Raw genomic sequence first — 21833 nt, 5'->3', positions numbered from 1 at the left:
TTCACAATACCCCACAGATTTTCTACGGGGTTAAGATCAGGCGAGTTTGCTGGCCAATTAAGAACAGGGATACCATGGTCCTTAAACTAGGTACTGGTAGCTTTGGCACTGTGTACAGGTGCCAAGTCCTGTTGGAAAATAAAATCTTCATCTCCATAAAGTTGGTCAGCAGCAGGAAGCATGAAGTGCTCTAAAACGTCCTGGTATACAGCTGCGTTGACCTTGGACCTCAGAAAACACAGTGGACCAACACCAGCAGATGACATGGCACCCCAAACCATCACTGACTGTGGAAACTTTACACTGGATCTCAAACAATGTGGATTCTGTGCCTCTCCTCTCTTCCTCCAGACTCTGGGACCCTGATTTCCAAAGGAAATGCAAGATTTACTTTCATCAGAGAATATAACTTTGGACCACTCAGCAGTAGTCCAGTCCTTTTTGTCTTTAAATTACTTCAAATTAATTGTTTGAGAATCGCTGGAAAATGAAGTGATATTAAATGCATATTCTGAGAAAACAAAAACGTTGTTTGACCTTGCATGAATGTAATGCTATTGTAGGACACTCCCAAAACAATATTAGGAAGCTTACAAATGTCATAACAGAGGCGATTTAACTTATTCTTATCTGCCCTAAATACTATCTCAGATTTACATTGGTGTGTGCCAAATGGTTTCCTGTGAATGTTCAAAGTACAGATCCATGGCTAATATTGCCCATAACCCCTTGCACTTTGAAACAAGATTCATGTTTTGGTTTACAATTACAAACTTGGTGGATGTGTGTGAGACTGCTGTATATTACCTGTTACAAAATACAATTGTCCACCACACAACATAGACATTAGAGTCCTACCATACAGCATGCAGTGCATGTACAGTGAAAAGTGCGAAAGTATTCATACCTCTTCATTTTTTCACGTTTTGTTATGTTGAACTGCTTTAAATCACTTTTTTTTCCACATCAGTCTACACTTCATACACCATAACGACAAAGCATAAAACAGGTTTGTTACAACTTTACAAATTTATTAGAAATAAAAAACTGAAAAGATTGCATAAGTGTTCATACCATTTTCTGGGACACTTAAAATTTAGCTCAGGAGCACTTATATCGCTTGTAGATGTTACTACACTTTGAGTAGAGTTAAACTGTGGCAAATTCATTGGAATGAGTATGATTTGGAAAGACACAACTCTCAGAAAAGGTCTAACAGCTGAAAATGCATATCAGAGCAAAAACCAAGCCCTGAGGTTAAAATAACTGCCTGTGAAGCTCAAAAGCAGGCTTGCGTCAAGACACAGATCTGGGGAAGAGTTCAGAAAAAAATTCTGCTTCATTGAAGGTTCACCAAAGCATGTAGCCTCCATTATCCATAATGAAAGACGCTTGGAACAACTATGACTCTTCCTAGAACTGGCCAAAATGAGCAATTGATGGAGAAGAGGCTTGGTTATACTGGTGACCAGGAAGCTGATGGTCACTTTAGTGGAGCTCCATGATCATATATGCAGATGAAAGAAACTTAAAGAAGGACAAACATCACTGAAACACTCCACCAATCTGGTCTTTATGGCGGTGTGGCAAGACTCAATCCTCTCCTCAGTGAAGACACATGAAAACCAAACAAAAAAAAAAAAAAAAAAACACCTAAAGAACACCTAGACTGTGAGAAACAAGATTCTGTGGTCTGATGAACCTCAATTCCAAGCATCATGTTTGAAGGAAACCAGCACTGTACAATACCATTCCAGAAGTTAAGTATTCTGGTAGCAGCCTCATGCTGTGGGGCTGTTTTTCAGCGGCAGGGACTGAAGGACTCGTCAGAGTAGATGAAAAGCTTAGTGCACCAAAATCCAGAGCACTGAGAACCTCAGACTGAGCAGAATGTTCACCTTCCAAAAGGACAATGACCCTAAGCACACAGCAAGAGTGGCTTATAGACAACTCTGTGAATGTCCTTGAGTGGCCCAGCCACAGCCTTGACATGAACGCAATCAAATATTACTGGACAAACTTGAAAACGTCTGCCAGCCCTCATCCAAGCTGACAGAACTTGAGAGGTGAAGAGGTGATGCAAAGAATGGCAGGTAATTGCCAAATGCTTGGGGCTGTTAAGGTGCTTCAACTAAGTACTGAGTTAAGGGTATGAAAACTTATGCAATGTACTTAGGTCAGAGTTTTATTATTTTTAATAAATTTGCAAAGTTGTCACAAATCTGTTTTTTGCTTTGTCATTAGAGTATAGCCTATGGAGTGTAGAGTTGGGAAAATAGTAGTTTAAATCAGTTTAACATAAGGCTGCAACATAAAATGTGTAAAGGTATGAACACTTTCGCAAGTCACCGTACTGATGTGTTTCTGCATCTTCTTCACAGAACCTGACCTTGCAAGCTATCCAAATGTCTGCTCATACGTCTGCCTGCTCCTTTCCCTGCAAAACAGACTGTGTCATGCCAAATGTCATCTTGGTATTTTTTCATAAAAAAGGACAGGCTTATAAACAACCGCCATGAGCCAAGAATGAGGGCATGCTTTCTTCCTACGAACTGTATAGGAGGACCGATTCTCATCCTGCAATGATCCGTTATAGAGGTGGAGCGCCTTAACTTACACTTTGGAAAGCTGCCAGTGAAATAAAGTTGTTTTGCACTATGCAGGAAGGGAGCGATTATCATTAAGTTATATATTACATGTTATGAATGTACATAATTGCATATGTTTCATGTGTGCTGTCATATAGCGAATGAAGTTATCTCACTAATCAGCTCTCCATCAGCTGCTGTGGTTATTTTGGCTCTTACGCTTCTGTCCTGACAACTGCTGTTATTCCTTCCAGAGACATAAATGTCTACATCGAGACTCGGCTACACGCGGTCGAGTGTGATTTATTTGCGTTTACAGAGAGCTCTTAAGGTAAAAGGAGGTGGTGTGGTAGTGCAGAATCAGTGGGACTTTCCTTCGAGGCAGAGGTAATAGTATGGAAAACCACTGTTCCCGCTGTGAGGGCTGAGGGGAAAGCTCTGTGTGAGTTGATGTCATCCACCAGGCATCCAAACAACAAACTGCATCCCGTACTATTTCGCTCTAGCCCAGCATCTCCCTGACCTCATACCGTGTTGTTTTTATGGAAGAGAATGGCAGAAAATAGCTCAACTAGGTCAGGCCACAGGACTTGTTTTTGTCATGGAGTTCCAGTACAGGTCAAGACATCCGATACAGTCACTTTTTAGCACATTGTCCCGAATGGAGAAAAGGTTGCAGACAATTAGCAGATGCTTTATACCACAAAATCGCAAGGGACCTTTATTCAGACCATGTGCACCATCATATGAGAAAAACAAATGAAGTGGTGGGAAAAAGCACACACAAAAAAGCCAACTTGTCTCAACCGCTGTCTCAACCACTGTAAAAACATATAATAATGTTTTGGTTGAAACGTAACCATAACGTAACACACATGGCACAAGGTTTATGACCGAATTCGGTGGGTGAAAAGTGATTAAGTTTGAAGGATGGTTTAAAGGAAAGCTTCTAGTCAGTTCTATGATCGGTGACATCACCGCCTCATTGTTTTCCCATGTGACCCATGTTTCAGTTCTGTCCGTCGGGTCTGTGCACCACATGATTAAATAGTCCTATCTTTTCAAGGCCACTTTCAGAGCAAAGTTTCTTTCCTTTTACTCTGTGCTTATTACTGCTAAGCATGTTTCTTTGAACAGCTAAATAAACACATCTGAATGTGGATTTGCATGTATTTGCGGAGCAGAGATGACTGCAGTGTTTTATTATTTTGGATAACATTTCCTAACTCAATGCTGTGGGTCAATCGCTGCACCAAAACGTTTACGTGCTATCAGACATCTGGCTGACCCTCTTATACGCAGGGTCCACTTTTAACTTGTGCCAGTTTTATGTAGGTTTACATACTTTGAGGGCCTTCATTATTCCTTATTGCTTATTTAATCTTGCAGTATAATAACATTGTTTTTGCACTGACAGTGAATCAAAGAAGAGGGAAGCAGATTTGCATAATGCAGTATTTATGTTTCTTATAGTGCTCATGCTCAATGATTGTGATCTTTCACAGTTTGCAAAGAATGTGCATGCCTCTGTGTCATTGCAAAATAGTAAAATGTGCATATTTGACCTCATGTTTTGATGGAATGAAAAGGAAAGTAATGTGTGCAATTTAGTTTTTTACTTTTGCATACTTGCATATTGTGATATTTTTGTTTGATTTTGTTTGTATGATGTCTCACTTTTCGGTATACCTTGTGATAATATAATATAATATAATATAATATAATATAATATAATATAATATAATATAATATAATATAATATAATATAATATAATATAATATAATATAATGTAATGTAATGTAATGTAATGTAATGTAATGTAATGTAATATTTGGGCCTGGACCACAAAACCAGTCTTAAGTAGCACAAGTATATTTGTAGCAATAACCATAAATACATTGTATGGGTCAAAATGATAGATTTTTCTTTTATGAAAGGAAAGGAGGTGACATGAGGCCAAGTATGGTGATGACCCATACTCAGAATTTGTTCTCTGCACTTGCAACCCATCCAAGTGCACACACACAGTAGTGAACACACACACACACACACACACACACACACACACACACACACACACACACACACACACACACACGTTTTGTGACATTCCATAGACGTAATGGTTTTTATACTGTACAAACGATATTTGCTATCACCCTACACCTTCCCTACACCTAAACATAGCCCTCACAGGAGACTGTGCATATCTTTACATTCTCAAAAAAACGTATTCTGTATGATTTATAAGCCTTTTGAAAAGTGGGGACATGGGCAATGTCCTCATAAGTCACCCTCTCCTTGTAATACCTATGTCATACCCATGTTATTACACAAATTTGTGTCCTGATATGTCACAAAAACAAACACATAGATATATGTTGTGTTTACATGTTTTATGGGGACATTCCATAGGCGTAATGGTTTTCATACTGTACAAACCGTATTTTCTATCGCCCTACACCTACCCTACACCTAAACCTAGCCCTCACAGGAGATTGTGCACACTTTTACTTCCTCAAAAAAACTCATTGTGCATGATTCATAAGCCTGTTTCCTCATGGGGACCTAAGAAATGTCCCCACAAGGTCAAAATTTACTGGTATTACTATCCTTGTGGGGACATTTGGTCCCCATTACGTGATGAATACCAGGTACACACACACACACACACACACACACACACACACACACACACACACACACACACACACACCAGTCCCCCTACCTACAATCCCTGCCAGACCTGAGACTCAAACCTGCAACCTTTGGGTTACAAGTCTGACTCTCTAACCATTAGGCCACGGCTGCCCCTGGTTTTACGCCAAAATCATTAGCATAGTAAAGTAAAGATCATGTCCCATGAAGATACTTTGTAAATTTCCTACCATAAAATATATCAAAACTTAAATTTGATCCATAATATGCATTGCTAAGACCTTCATTTGGACAACTTTAAAGGCGATTTTCTCAATATTTTGTTATTTTTGCACCCTCAGATTTCAGATTTTCAAAAAGTTGTATCTCGGCCAAATATTGTCCTGACTAACCTAACAAACCATGCATCAGTTGAAAGCTTATTTATTCGGCTTTCAGAATTATCTATCTTGTAATATTTTAATATTAATTTTGATTTGTAAAAACAATTGTTTGTAGATTTCTGAGTAAATCTGTGACTTTACAATGAAGATGATTAGATTAAAAGTAAAGATTAAAAAAAACAATATTATATTAATCGATATCTAGATGCCTTTAATGAACTACTAAAATTTCACAGAAAATGTCAAACCTGACTGTCTGTGTTCTGCTTAGAAATGCTGCAATAATACCAAAGTCTAACCAGCTCATGAATTCTGTGTAGAGTTCACAGAAAGACAGTTTGACAGTCTAGCCCATTCAATATTGCGAAATTTGTCAATTTAGCTGCCATCTATCTCTCTTAGGTGAAAATCTGGCAAAATTCCTGAAAAGAATCGATTGATTCTATTCAGGAGTTTTTTAATTACTCATTCAGATTTTTTTAATGATACATAGCGGTGGGAAAAATAATAAAAAAAATAATAATATATATTTTTTTAAATAAATAAATAAAATAATACATTTGAACAAAAAACGATCAAACATTAAAAGTAGGAGTTGCCATAGACAAAATTGTATGTATATTTCATCTGAAAGGTCAAGTAAAATCTAAATATTGAGAAAATCACTTTTAAAGTTGTCCAAAGTAGGTTCTTAGCAATGCTATTACTAATTAAAAATTAAGTTTTGAAATAATTACGGTAGGAAATTTACTAAATATCTTCATGGAACATGATTTTACTTCATGTCCTAATGATTTTTGGCATAAAAGAAAAATCCATAATTTTGACCGATTCAATGTATTTTGGCTATAGCTACAAATATACCCGTGCTACTTAAGACGGGTATATTTGTTTTGTGGTCCAGGGTCACAAGTATATTTTACCGATTTTGATCACACTTTAAAAGTAGTCTTACAGATGCTGTTATCAAAGCACAGTTGAAGACAATTCAGACCATTTTAAAAAGCCAATTAGATGCCATTTGTGTTTTTATTAACTAAAGAAAGTACAAAACCATATACTGTTCCTGTAAACACAAATCAACTTACAGCAGCTGAATTCTGTCCCGTAAATTACAGACCGACTACATCCTGTGTCTGTTCAGACGACGTCTGTGGCCTAGAGCATCATAGCAGCATGTTTGCATAAGGCATGAATTATCTCATTGACATCACTGACCTACTTTATGTCTCTTTAAACAGATATTTTCAGTCTCTCATCAAATTTGTTGAGTTCTGGAACATTAAAAATCATTAAAATCAACATTTAGAAGTGACTGCAATGAGGAAAAAAGTTTTTTGTTGTATCACTTGCCTTCATAAATCCGATTTAAAATAAACAAATTGTACTTTTTACTTTTGACTTTCTTCGTTGACTGTCTGGACTATGTTAAACTAAGTTTAACATTAACTAATGTAGAAAGATGAACTCTGAGGTTGCTGGATAATGCTGCCAAAAAGCAGAGGAGGCCTGGGAACTGGGATGTTTGAAAAGGACAGGTCAATATTTGAATTCGTCTCGTTAGCTTTTAAATCAATGGCGTGGGGTTTGAGTGGGGGCTCGGCTTATATCGTAGTAATACTTAAAAATAAAACGATGATATTAGAATTGTAATTGTTTACTTTCTGCTATCATGTCACAACTGTTTATTTGCAAGGGGCCTTGCTAAATTGTGATTTAATCTCTATTAGTATTTGTACGACACATTTGTGATCAGTTAACTTAAAACGCATTAGGTTTTGCTCCATTGGTTGATAAATATTGCGTATTGCCTTTTGTTTATCTGTGTTACTTATTATGAATAAATTCCCATATGAAAGCTTTCCTTCCACAGTCATATTCTGCTGCGCTCTGGAAGATTTGTTTGGTGGTAAATCAATGTCAGAAAGAAAAATTTCCTTCACCACTAAGCTTAGTTCATTCATCATGTGTATCTTAATGAAATCTTTACTTAACAATGTCATGAGAACTTCTATTTTAAGACCTCAACGAGGCATTTTTCAGGACCATGGACAGCACACAAGTTGTTTTCTGAGAGATACCAAGGAAAAGAAAATGGACAAAGTCATTTTTTTAAGACCTAGATGAGAATTTGTAATGATAAAGCCAATTCTTCCATAGATGGAAATATGTTTGACGTAATGCATGTGGTTTTTGAGCTAAATCCAAACCTATAGCTTATTGTAATGGTTACTGTCACTTGTTCATCACATGTTTACCACACACACACAACTTTTGAATATTTGCTTTGTTGCTGTTTGGATGGCTGTGATGTGGTTATGAAAAAGACAGACATGTGTTCAAATGTTTGGGGTTGGCAAGTTTTTTTTATGTTCTAAAAGAAGTTTTTTATGCTCAACAAGGCTGCATTTGTTTGAAATGAAGTATCAAAAATAAACGAAAAACATTGTTATTATTACAATTTAATAAATGTATTAAAGGTTGTGAATGAAACAGAGTGTGTGTGAGTGGGGGGTCAATGTAAACAAGTCTGTTTCTAAACTGTACAGTATACCATATGCCGCAGGGTCAAATATAAATCACAAGGAAGAGAAATGTTAGAGAGGTGAAAGCCACAAGAAACACAAAACATGATTTGCTGTATAAACCAGCTGTAATGCAGATGGCACTTTGTGTAAACACTTTGGTATAGACATACCTTTTGCTGAGTAATGACCTTTGCAAGAACATGTTTTTCCCCGGCAAAAATGTCATTTTATACTCTGCTTCCATAAGCTACGCTTTCATTTCAAAGTTCAAAACTCCATGCCTGTCACAGAAAAAATTATTAATGTTTTACCGCACTCACTATCTGTGTAGTTTTGGTGTTTTGCGTAGAGAAGAGAATGATCCAGCTGGCTCTAGATCAATATGTGCTGTCGAAATCTTATCAGGTGGCCCATTTACTCTTAGTCTGCTTAAAGAAATAGTTCATGCAAAAATTAAAATTCTGTCATTAATTACTCATCCTCATGTCGCTCCAAACCCATAATATTTGTCATCAATTACTCACCCTCATGTCGTTCCAAACCCGTAATACCTTCATTCATCTTAAGAACACAAATTAAGATATTTTTGATGAAATCCAAGAGCTTTCTGACCCTGCATAGAGAGCAAAGGAGCTACTATGGTCAAGGCACAGAAAAGCTACAAAAATACTTTTTGTGCACTAAGAAAACAAAAATAAGGACTCAACAATTCTTCTTTTCCCTATCACTATCCTTCGCCATTAACAAGATTACCAGAACTTTTATTTTTGGGTGAACTATACCTCTAAGGCTTCCTGATCAATCAGTTGTTCAACAATTAGATGTAAGCAGATCTGATGTACCACACTTAAACTATACAGGTGCACTCTTAAAAATAAAGGTGCTTTAAAAGGTTCTTCCCAGCGCTGCCATAGAAGAACCATTTTTGGTTCCACAAAGAACCATTCAGTCAAAGGTTCTTTAAAGAACCATCTCTTTCTTACCTTTTTATAATCTGAAGAACCTTCTTTCGCCACATTTAGAACCATTTAGACAAAAAAGGTTCTTCTATGGCACCGTGAAGCACCTTTAATTTTAAGAGTGTAGTGATGAGCCACATAATGTTGTCTAATGATCTAGAACAAATTAAAGACAGCTTTAGCGATAATCATTCTTCAACAGAAAAGGTTATAATAAACTGAAAAAACCCCAGCTGCCGAACCTCAAGTACAGTATTGTGGGATATTATTTTTGTAGAAATGTAGATTGTGTTGTGTTCTGACATACCTTGTTGCCTTTCTTATTTTGTATTTTTCAGCTTTTGGATTGTTCACATGTGGCTGACAGTGCTCCTGAACTTTGTATGATGATGTAGTTCTGTTTGGGAAGGAAAAGTTTACATATGTAGCTTAAACAACCAGATGCATTCATATGAAGTCCTGTACATGACATGCTGGGGAAAAAAAAAAAGATATCAAAGCCACAATTTAAGAATTTGTTCCCTTGTTTAAGTTATATCATATCCACAAAGGGGCAATTCACTCATAAATAAATATTATGCCATTTACTCACGATAATATTGTTCCAAACCTGTATGACTTTTATTATTTTGAAGTAAGTTGGCAGCCAAACCATTTTGGTTTTTGTAGACTTCTATTATATGGACAAAAAATGCAATAGAAGTCAATAGGAACTAAACTGTTTGGTTCAGGTTTGGAATGACATGAGGGTGGTTGAGTACATACACTACATTATTTACAGTTGAAAAAGTAAATATTAATTATTTTACCAAAATAAGAGGGAAAATGCTTTTTATTTTTTATTTAGTACTGACCTGAATAAGATATTTCACATAAAAGACGTTTACATATAGTCCACAAAAGCAAATAATAGTTGAATTTATAAAATTGACCCCATTCAAAAGTTTTCACACACTTGATTCTTAATACTGTGTTGTTACCTGAATGATTCACAGCTGATTTTTTGTTTAGTGATAGTTGTTCATGAGTCCCTTCTTTGTCCTAAACAGTTAAACTGCCCTCTGTTCTTCAAAAAAATCATTTAGGTCCCAGAAAATCTTTGGATTTTCAGAATTCTTGTATATTTGAACCCTTTCCAACAATGACTTTCACACTGAGGACAACTGAGGGACTCATATGCAACTATTAAAGAAGGTTCAAATGCTCACTGATGCTTCAGAAGGAAAACGATGCATTAAAAGCTAGGGGTGTAAACTTTTGAACAGAATGAGTATTTTTCCTAGTTTGCCTAAATATCAATTTTTTTTTATTATTTAGTACTGCCCTTCAGAAGCTACAGAAAATACTTACATGTTTCCCAGACAAAATAAGTGACATTTACCCTGATCTTCAAATTCAAAAACTTTTCACCCCCCGTCTCTCAATGCATCGTGTTTCCTTCTGGAGCATCAACCATTGTTGAAACAAATTCACGGCCATCTATTTCTTCTTCCACATATCATGTGCATACATGTAAATTTGCTTCCATGGCATACATTTTTATAGTTTCTCATATTCCATGTAGGACTGTATTCATGACACTGGCATTGCTCTACCATTTGAGCTTCAGGAATGATTGACAATGCATTCATTTGTATGCACCTTTAACCTTATTGCATTTAGCCTTGAATGCATCATGGAGGGCATTTACATTTGGCCTTTTCATGACCTAATATTGATCCCATCCATATAAATAGATGGAGTGACCAAGCGTAAATACCACCAGAGAGATCATTAGGAGTGAGAGTGTGTGCATGCTTAAGAGTGTCTGTGTCTGTAATCTTTCTCATTGCATACAACTGTGTACATGTATATTTGTGTGTGAAAGTTCAAACCCTGCCCTTTTCTATCTGTCTACTCTATGCACATTTTCTCATGCACCGTGCATCATGGCAGTTTGCCTCGTGCTGCTGAGATCTCCACCTGTTTGAGTAGACAGGATGTCACATTGAATGTCCCGCATGCTTTCGAACATATTTGGCCTTTTTGCGTAATAGGGTTACGCAAGACTGTGACGAAGGTAAACGCACTCATCCCAGTGCTGTGATGAAGAGTTCTGTGTACATGCAATACAATAAAAAGCGGCCTTTGTCACACAATGTCATTTGGAGTAACGATATTCATTCACAAGAAAGGTTCACATGGCCAATTCAATGAAATACAATAGCTTTGTATTTGTGTAATGCCTTTGATGACATATGCTGTCAATAAGCAGTTTCATTCACTGCAGAATCAATAGATAAAATCTCAAAGGCCCTGTAAGACAAAAGAGGGAAAATATTACTGTATGTCTAAAAAAAAGGACAAAAAGGGTTATTGGCATGACTTTCCATTGGTTTCCTGAATTTAAGAATCCATTGCAATGACTTTCATGTTGACCACCTAGTTTTCCGTAAACAACATAATGGCATCTCAAAACCCCAGAGATAGATAGATAGATATATAAATAAATAGATAAATAAACAAACAAATAAAGAGAGAGAGAGGAAGCAATCAATTCACTTTTATTCACGGGTGAATACATTTTATGTTTTGCTCACCAAAACTGTTAAAAAAATTTAATAATGTTTTTTTTTTTGTTTTTGTTTTTTGAAAAACTAAATTTTCAGCAGCCATTACCCCAGTTTCACATGACTTTTTAGAAATTATTTTGTTAAGATTGTCTGATTAATAAAAAGTTCAGAGGAACAGGATTTATTTAAAATAGAAATATTTTAGTAAATTTCTAAATGTCTTTACTGTCATTTTTGATTAATGCAATTCAGTCTTGCTGAATGTATTCATTAAAAGGACAGTTCACCCAAAAACAACTCACCCTCATGTCGTTCCAAACCCATAAGACCTTCATTCATCACGAATTAAGATATTTTTGATGAAATCCATCCCTGGGAGAAATATCGTTAAATAAAGTTATTTTGATTTTCTTTGTGCACAAAAACTATTTGCGTAGCTTCATAACACAGTGAACCACTGATGTCACATGGACTATTTTAACAATGTCCTTACTTCGTTTCTGTGCCTTGAACATATCTTGCTGTCTATGCAAGGTCAGAAAGCTCTTAGATTTAATCAAAAATATCTTAATTTGTGTTCTGAAGATGAACAAAGGTCTTACTGGTTTGGAGAGACATGAGGGTGAGTAATTAATCACAGTACTTTCATTCTGGGTGAACTAATCCTTTAAAAAATCCATTTATTTATATTTAAATCATACATTAAATGTGTAGGATCATGGCGTCATATTTGCAAGATCCGCACGGCTGTGAAAGACGTCAAAACCCAGATGGTGATGGGAACTGATGAAAGGTAAATGACTAACGTTGTGCTATATTTTTGGAATAGCTATATTTACAATTGTGTGGACTTGTAAAGCATTTCACAGCTATTTAGCGGTCGTTTGTTTGCTTATGACTGATTTCTGGCTTTGCCTTCACATTCGAGAGCAGATATTTTGCTCGGTGGGACGTCGATAGTTGCAGCCTTCGCTTCACACAATAGACCGAACAACAGGCACACTGTGTCAGTGTGAATCTGTTCCTCCAGACATCTTTTGAACAGAAGCTTGCGATGATCTCAGACACAAGCACCATCATCCACTTCGCCATTAACCTGATTTCGTACACAGTTTTTATACACAGCGACCACAAAGAATATAAATCATCTCGCTTATGTACACAAAAACAACCTTCGGTTCCCACGATACAACACGTACACGAACAAGAGTAGCACAACAGATAAACAACAAAGCAGATCGCTGATAGATTGAAGGATCGTTTCAGCTGCCTGAGAGTGAACCAAAGAACGTCGCAGCCTTTGAAGTTGAGCCTTCAGGTATCATTCCTGTTCTTTCCCCTATATTGTTAATAGCTTCACGAACCTCAGGCTTTGGAGAAAACAGGCCTGTCCTTAAATCACATCTCAAACCCTCCAAGTCTTACATAAACATCCTCAAGGCACAAAGTCAGGCAAATTAATATCTGGCGTTTAGCTTTTGCAAATATTCATAAGGTATGAAGAAGACTGTTAGGAGCAGGTCCAGGCGTGTAGTATTTCCTGGGGTTTGGGGTGGAGCGTGACGTTTAGATAATCGGGGTAACCACCGAAAGTGCTGCTGCTCCTGTTTGTGACCTGAACATTCAAACTGTTTTCATAAGAGTCTTTTAATAATAGTTGATGACCTTTTGATCACCCGTTGACCAAATACAAGCAGACTATTTGTAAAATGAACCCAAACTGAACATTTACTCACCCTCATGTCATTGCAAACCTATGAAGCCCTGCACATGACATGAGGAAAATAAATAAATATCGTTACCAAAACATCCTGAGAAATGTGTGGCCACGATTTTTTAATCTGTTCTCGTTTTGTAGGAATTAATTCTTAATTCATGGTCACAATGTCTTTTTTTTCTGTTATATGTGGGGCTTTGTACAAACTATTTACTCCCTTTTTTGTCTATACATTAGTTAATAGGGATCAATATTTCTTTGGACAACATTGACTTTGATAGTACAGACAAAGCAATTGAAACATTTCTAGAAATATCTTCTATGTTCCACAGTAGTCATACAGGTTTGAAATGGCTGGAGAGTGATTGAATGATGACAGATTTTTTTATTTTTTGGATTAACTACCCCTTTAATTTACACGCTGTATTGATAAAGGTATTGGTAAATCACCTTCACACACTTTAACCATGTTCCTCCCTTTTACAATAGACTATTCCCATTTGGGTTGCAGCATCAGCATGCTCCAGTGGATAAGATCTTACTAATTTGTGATTCAGAAATACTTCGAATTTCAGTATCTTCATAAACAGACCTTGGAAAGATGATAAGACACCTACAACTAAACCCTAAGGGCAACTAAAAATGAGGCTCACCTTTTCATGGTGCACAGGTGATATAGAGCCTGCATGTTTTTGAGCTGACCTATGGCATTTCGTCAAGGTTAGTCAGCAAATCATCAAGAGTTAGTGTTCCCCAGCCTTCACCCTTCCCTTAGGGCAGTCAGGTCACTGCCTGTGTACGTATGCACTTGTTTTGCTTCTCCAAATACATTCCAAAAGCTATCGACTCATCCACCTATTTTAGATTAGGCAACATGCAATAAAACAAGCTGTTGAGAAAGTGAGTCAGGACGACTTTATAAGCTTCCATTGATTTTACTTAAAAAAGGAGACATAAAATTTTTTGGTACATAGCATCTACATACATAAGCAGAACAACTATAAAAGATAATATACAAAAAAACTGCCAGTTGTGCATGTAATCTTTCATTGGGACTGAATTTTATGGGTTTCATTAAAATAAATAACGCCTTGATACAGTGCCATTACTTAAAGAAAATGGTTGGTGGCTCAATTTGCAAGACTGGTCATACTAGGGTCAATGACAACATCTTATGAGACTTTTCATACATATTCAAGTATTTTTTTTAAAGCAAAAGCACTGGAATACTATGATTGTATGTTGAAGATATGCAAGAGGTTATTGCTGATTTTCCCTTTAAAAAGATCGATTCTTTTGTGTATATGTGTACAATACTGTCTAAATAACAGTGAAGACGATTTGCAAAGATAAAATGGCAGAAACTGGAAACAGGAATGTTATGGATACAATATGTGACACCTCAAAACAAGTACGATTGCTCTTGCCCAAAGTCCAAGATGACTTGATTGCAGATGTCCTCAGATATGATATCAGATATTTTTGTAATGTTCTCTGCCTTCCATTGCAAAGCTATGTCGTTTGATAGCAAAGGCTTCACCTTCATTCTCCAGGGCGCAGATTATGGATCTTGAACAGCCAAGCATACAGTTTTTTTTCTGGTTGAGCTCATCTACAACCAGTCTTACTTAATTGTCTTTTGAATACAATCTCGTTTTTTTTTTCCTAAAACGGAAAAACTCTTTAGCAAACTCCTTTTGAGTCCAAGTTAGCACCATAACGTTATCATATTTAGCAGTCCATAAAAAATTGTGCTGTTAACATCAGTCCTTGGCTTTGCACAGCCAGCCAACATTTTCCATACTCTTCTTCTGTCTTTATGCCACAGGTGCGGCATTTTAAAGGTGCAGGTAAAGGACTCTAATCTCGATCAATTCATTCCTTTAAAAATATGACATTTAAAATACGGTGCAAGCAAGACAGAACCATAAATGCTTTTGCAGACGGCTGACTTTTGACATTCTGGCAGCTTCCTCAGCATCAGTTCTGGGCATCTCCGTTATATTCATCTCTCTTGTCCCATTACATTCACTTTCAACGTTGACTTCTAGTGTTTCGAAGGCTGGTAACACACAAGAGTGTTCATAATCTGGATTTGAGAAAGACGGTGGGCGAGTGGTATGATTTATAAAAAAAAGTGCCTCTACTGACCAAGACCTTGGCTATAATCCCTTGTTTGCTCCCATTTGGGAAAGCTGGCCATCATTTGTGGGACGTGTCGATCTGGATGTGTGGAAGGATGGCAGGGTGTCTGTCGGGGAGGGTCATGAGGGGCCGATGGAAACTGGCTTGCTCCTCATCTTGGATTTTTTCCACCTGCCTCCTAAACTTTCTGGCAAGCAGGATGGATGGGACCCCTCTCCTTAACCTCTGGGCAGCCTTTCTTTGCCATACTTCATATTTGGAATACTTCACGAGAGGCCCTCCTGAGATTTCCTGCAAAACAGAAGAACTTGCTGTGGATTCTGATTTCATTGATTTGTTGTTGTATTATCAACCAACTTTACCAATAGAAAGGTCATGGGTTCGATTCCCAGGGAATGCATGAACTGATGAAATGTATATCTTGAATGCAGTTTCTAAAAAACTAATAATGAATGTGTGGTCTTTCCCCAGTAAAAGAAAGACTCTACAATCAGAATGATTATTTGTTGAACAGTGTGAGAGAAACAATCCCCTCCTCGACTTACAGTGTGAGTGTACTTTTCTCAAGTGGGGCTGACTATTGTGTTGTTGTTGGGTTGTTTGTTTTTGTTATTTTCAAATCCAAGCCATGGCCAGCTGGCCAACTGTCTTGCCAACGCTTAACATATTTCCATGCCAAGAGCACATGGCACAAAAATTTGCCAGAATGCGGCATAACACTTGTACTTGTTTTGGTGCTTGGAATAATGACATCATTGCTCATGCTGTCCAATAGAGTTTTATGGTGTTACCATGGGCTTTTGTTTGTGTGGCTAACTATCTCCCTCGGTGCTGTTCGTCCATCATCTTTAATGCAGTCTACAGATTTCTGATGATCTGTGCCATTTTCTCCATTGCTCAGCGGTTCTGAGCGAGGAGACGTGGTTAATATTGATTTTGGCGTGATAAAAACAGGCTGTGTGTCTGACTAGCCTGTCTAGTCTGAGTCTGTGTTTGTGGGTTCAGCAAAATCATTGTACTGGGCTTTCGACGAGGGGGGAGGGGGAGATAAGCAGCTCCATGTACCTTGTGAAGAGCCTGCGATGCTGGGTAGGCCTGCAGTGAGCTGGAGGAAACATCTCGCTCGGACTTCACGGGTTTTGCGCAGTACTGCTGCAGCAGGCGCAGCTCACAACTCCGAAAGCAGCATTCTTCCACTATCCCTCTCTGAGGACGGCGGCTATTTGATCTGTTCGGCCTGCCTAGGTGGGGGAAGAGAAGGTAAGCGATCAACTCCGGGGTTCCCCTGGAAAGCGACCAACGCTACCAATTCACACCCTATTGTTTATATTTCACCAAATCCCACATGTGGCTGCTGGCATGTTCCTAGGATTTCTGAAATCGGAGACTGCATCAACAGATCCTGTTGATTGTGACTGCCTTTTTACTTCTGGCACTAACCGATTTGATAAGGATTTCAAATGTCACAAAGAACAGTACACAGAAAAAAACAAATATTGTTCTGTGTTCTCAGGGATGTGTGAATAGCTAGCAAAATAGATCCTTTAACCTTGCCATTTGCCTACTAAACAGAGATAAAAGATAAAGAACAGCAGGAGAGGTACAAAAGGGGGAAGTCCACCGTCATCTGATAGGAATACAAGAGACCAGACAGAGAGAGAGAAAAAGAGAGAGAGAGAAATCTATTGCAAACAACTAAATAACTTGCAGGCACAAATTCCTTGCTTCCCCCAAATACTAACATTTAACAGCACTAATGGCCTTCATTCAGAATGCTTCCTAGAAAGCAATAACAGGAGCGTTTCCTCATTAATAAACACTGTCATTAGTGCACATGTAGCTATACAAACAGCAGTTTGAAAGAAAAGACAGATGACAATGCCAGACTCTGACTACTTCTACAAGACAAATGGCTATGTAAATGTTTACATTTCCTCACAACCATTAGACAGCACTGTAAGAGTTACACTTACTGATATAAAACCCATCTTCTCCACACACGAACTGAAGAGTATCCACTAGTTCTCCACCGCAAAGAGTCTCCCCGGTTGCTACGGGGGATGCGACCATGAACAATGACAGAATGAAGAGTATCAGTGAGCGCATCTGTGAAATGAAAACAGATTTGAGTGTGAGTCAGTTCAGAGATCCGTATCAAACCGTATCGCCTAACAGAGCTAACTGATGTGATTGTGGTGATTTCAATCACGCGAAGAGTGATACACAAAAAGTTCAAAGTAACTGTGCAGACGCTATTATCCTTATCAGTGATACAATCAAGCAGCAGCAGCGTTTAAAACAATGATAATTGTCTTTAATGAACTTTGCTTCTAAGTTCCTAAACATGCAGCTGTAATTACGCAGAAACGTTGAAGCTATGCGAATACATAAACATGCTGAAACACAGTCAGTCATGTCATTGTCACTTTCTCTTACCGTTGTTTCTCTTTCCCCTGTTTTTCGGCACGATGAACAGAATAGATGGTAATCATCCATAGTAGGCGGTTTGTGGAAAGCGACGTTTACTAGCTGTTGTACTAAAGAGTTGCTTTGTTTAATTTCCAGTCTGTTGCATCTCTTTGAGTGATGCTTGTGGCTGTCTCAAAGTTCAGAGGACAGGCAAGGCATATGTAGTGAGAGGCAATTTATACTAACACCCGCCCCTTGCACCCCCAGCCCAGTAGCTATGTCCGATTCGTGAACTAATGGTTCTTTTGAGTCGGATCTTTTTTTTTTTTTTTTTTTTTTTTAAACCGCTGCAGAATCAGTGAATTAGTAAGAACGGTTCTTCGGAACAACTCGCCGACTCATTGAACTAGAGCTTGTTTTGTGACAGTTTTATAAATAAATAAATAGCCTTTCAGCTAAGATGTACCTGGGTTTTACTACTGTTTCCTGTTTCTGCAAATTATACTTAGATTATACAACAAACAACAAACATTATTATTAAGAAAACATTTATAATAAAAGTGTCTTTTGGGGCTCTTTTGGAACGCTTTGACGTGATGACGTAACGATTCTCTTTTTGATCTTATTCTTTGAAATGAACTGTACAAAAGATCCGATTCGCGGAAATGATTTTCCAATTACTACAGCCAGCCCGCTCACTGTGGATATGAACTGGAATGCTTTTCTCATAATCAGAAGCAATTTGAATCCAATAAGCAGTAGGCTATTCCGACCGCAGCCGACATTGTTCTTAACCCACAAAGGAAAAACTTACTTTAAACTTAAACTTACTTTACCTTACTTATTTTCAATATTATATATATTTTTTTATTTTCTCCAAATTGTTTCTATTATTGCCACATTATAAAATCGTCACATGTTTTCCGATTCTGTTCTCGTCTGATTCGGGCATCTAAAACACAAATGAAAGACAGCAGTTTACTAATACGTTTTCATACAGAATACATGTGTTGATACAAAAAATATCGTGAAAGTGCAGCGCTCACTACTGGTTTATGTTTGAATGCACACTCAGCTGATAGAGTACCTGCTCAGTGCTCACCGATGACGAGGCGCATTCTTAGTCAAATAGCCCCCGCTTTAAAATACCTTTTGGCAACAGGTCAGCCTGAGGAATTTTAATTGAGGGAACATTCTTCCAGCTTCTCACCATAACAAAGGGGGTTGCAATCGCATTCCAGTGAATGCAGACAGACACCGTGCTGAAATTTCACTCTCACACGACAACAGTGTTGACCCTTTGTGCGCGCGCCATCTCATGCGAAAACCTAAGGATTTATCCTTTCTTTAAAAAACAACTCAATCCGTTTTATACGCTGATTACGATCCAGTATTCACACAATGAAACAACTATAGGCATAAAATGTGTACATAAAATAAACCCCAGTCTAGAAAAGTATTATAAATAAAGTGCTACATGAAAATGAATGAACAAGCAACATGTCCTGACATGCCTCAGACTGGATATAATGGTACTTCAGTCAAAACACAATCATTGTCTGCCTGAAACATCAGCCAGTGTCATGCAAAATGCGGTCATTTTACTTTCCTGTAAAAGCGGAAATGGAAGTGGAATTTGGACATTAATACCAATCAGTGATATAGGTCAAAAATAAACGTTTAATTGTATTGGTTATACACTAAAATTCATGAGATGTTTTTTAACAAATATACACAGGCGTAACACCACTCGTTAAACAGCCTGTGATTATGTATTAGATTGGAACGTCCACAAAGGAAATCGTTTATGTAAACTTAATGTTAATATTCAATATAGTGTGTGAATATTGTGAAATTGTGTCATAACAAGTACACTACAGCACGCTCTAGTGGTCCAAAGTGATAAAGCCAGTTTAAAAATGCATTTTAACTTATTCTGGTTAAAGTGAGGAAGTGGTAAATTGAATGAATGATTGAATTAAATAAAAAATAAATTAATGCGTCTTTCTTAAAATATATATTTTTTTAGATATTATCCTTATGTTATGCATGTACTGCTGCTGTTGATTTAATTACAGTATGGCAATCTGTGAATACAGTGACCCATTGGGCTATTCGGGAAATGCTGTTTTGACGTTTGGCACTCTCTGCCAGCAAGTATCTGCTTAGGCCTCTATTTGCATTCCTCATGTAACTCAGTCCCTCTCTAATCCTCTTACACCAAACACACTTTTACACTCACTAGCTTATTATTAGAACAGCAATGTTTACCTGTGCAATAAAACCATTACCCTACTTTGCATGGAAGTTTGTAATTCTGTGCTCACAGAAGTAGACAAACCAGTGCAAGTTAATGTTACAGGGACCAATTCTCACTATTAACTAGTTGCTTATTAGCATGCCTATTATTAACATATTGGCTGTTTATTAATACTTATAAAGCACATATTCTGCATTCTACTTTCCTAATCCTACTTAAGAACTACCTTATTGACTATTAATAAGCAGCACGTTGGGAGTTTATTAAAGGAACACTCCACTTTTTTTGGAAATAGGCTCATTCTCCAACTTCCCCCGAGTTAATAATAAGTTGATTTTTACCATTTTGAAATCCATTCAGCCGTTCTCCTGTTCTGGCGATATCACTTTTAGCATAGCTTAGCATAGATCATTGAATCCTATTAGACCAATAGCATCGCGTTCAAAAATGACCAACGAGTTTCCATATTTGTTGTATTTAAAACTTGACTCTTCTGTAGTTATATCGTGTACTAAGACCGGTGGAAATGCAAAGCTGCGAGTTTCTAGGCTGATAAGATTAGGAACTACACTTCCATTCCGGCGTAATAGTCAAGGAAGTTTGCTGCCGTAATATGGCCAAAGCAGGCGGAGTATTATCAGAAATGAGTTCCCAGCTTGTTTAGCATTTGCACATGTGCTGCTTGGTATTACCAAAGTCCTTTTAAGACAAGTCATGTCACTCGGCGGCCATCTTTGAAACGCCTCTCGGGCATCAAAGTGCAGCTCCTATCTCTTTGAATGGGGAAACATCAAATTCTCCAAAATTGTTCGCCAAACTTACGATTAAATTTCATATTTGAAATCTCCAAAGAAATCCAACAAGAACCTGCCTCATAAATATAGTTCCTTGTGCTTGAATAGCGTTAAAAAAATGCTTATTTTTCCGGCTAGATGAGCCAGTGTGCATGCGCAGTACTGAACGCACGTCTTAGAGCGCCGGCTGTTTCTATAGCAACCGGGACTTCTAACGGCAGATGCAGTGACGCGCTGACTTTACTGATCAACGATTGGCTCTTTCACTAAGAAGGCGGAGCTTCGCGGCCATGATGACCGTTTCATTGTTCCCCATTCAAAACTACATGAGTGACATGTCTTTGGTATTCTATAGTCTTTGGCATTACTGCTCCTGCTTCAGCCTTATTACGGCAGCAAACTTCCTTGACTATTACGCCAGAATGGGAGTGTAGTTCCTAATCTTATCAGCCTAGAAAACTGAAGCTTTGCATTTCCACCTGTCTTAGTACACGATATAACTACAGAAGAGTCAAGTTTTAAATAGGACAAATATGGAAACTCGTTGGTCATTTTTGAACGCGATGCTATTGGTCTAATAGGATTCAATGATCTATGCTAAGCTATGCTAAAAGTGATATTGCCAGAACAGGAGAACGGCTGAATGGATTTCAAAACGGTAAAACTCAACTTATTAACTCGGGGGGAGTTGGAGAATGAGCCTATTTCCAAAAAAAGTGGAGTGTTCCTTTAAGGCAAAAGTCGTAGTTAATGGTCTGCTAATACTGAGAACTGGACCTTAAAAAAGTGTGACCGAAAAGTCTCTGTCATATGGTGTGAGTAAAGGCACATATGTTGCT

General features: G+C 37.6%; 1 protein-coding gene and 1 long non-coding RNA gene across 2 annotated transcripts in view; one reads left to right on the top strand and one right to left on the bottom strand.

The window, feature by feature from the left end:
• Positions 1–21833, top strand: part of LOC141331059 (uncharacterized) — a 470059-nt gene that overhangs the window by 30901 nt on the left and 417325 nt on the right. The window lies entirely within an intron of this gene.
• Positions 13825–18162, bottom strand: igf2a (insulin-like growth factor 2a). Its single transcript, XM_073835914.1, has 4 exons — positions 17968–18162; positions 17505–17637; positions 16597–16772; positions 13825–15822 (listed from the first exon to the last, which is right to left on the bottom strand). Exons 1-4 carry the CDS (start codon positions 18025–18027, stop codon positions 15589–15591), a joined length of 603 nt encoding a protein of 200 aa, XP_073692015.1. The 5' UTR covers positions 18028–18162; the 3' UTR covers positions 13825–15588.

Source organism: Garra rufa, chromosome 3 (genome assembly GCF_049309525.1).
Source record: "Garra rufa chromosome 3, GarRuf1.0, whole genome shotgun sequence".
Taxonomy (NCBI): domain Eukaryota; kingdom Metazoa; phylum Chordata; class Actinopteri; order Cypriniformes; family Cyprinidae; genus Garra; species Garra rufa.
Note: the sequence above shows the minus strand (reverse complement) of the source record. Positions and strands in the feature narration are given on the sequence as shown.

Coding starts and splice junctions, on each gene's coding strand:
- igf2a (XM_073835914.1), bottom strand. CDS start 18,027: ATGGATGATTACCATCTATTCTGTTCATCGTGCCGAAAAACAGGGGAA. Junction 17,638..17,967: donor CAGGGGAAAGAGAAACAACG/GTAAGAGAAAGT, acceptor TTCATTTCACAG/ATGCGCTCACTGATACTCTT. Junction 16,773..17,504: donor AGAAGATGGGTTTTATATCA/GTAAGTGTAACT, acceptor TCCCCCACCTAG/GCAGGCCGAACAGATCAAAT.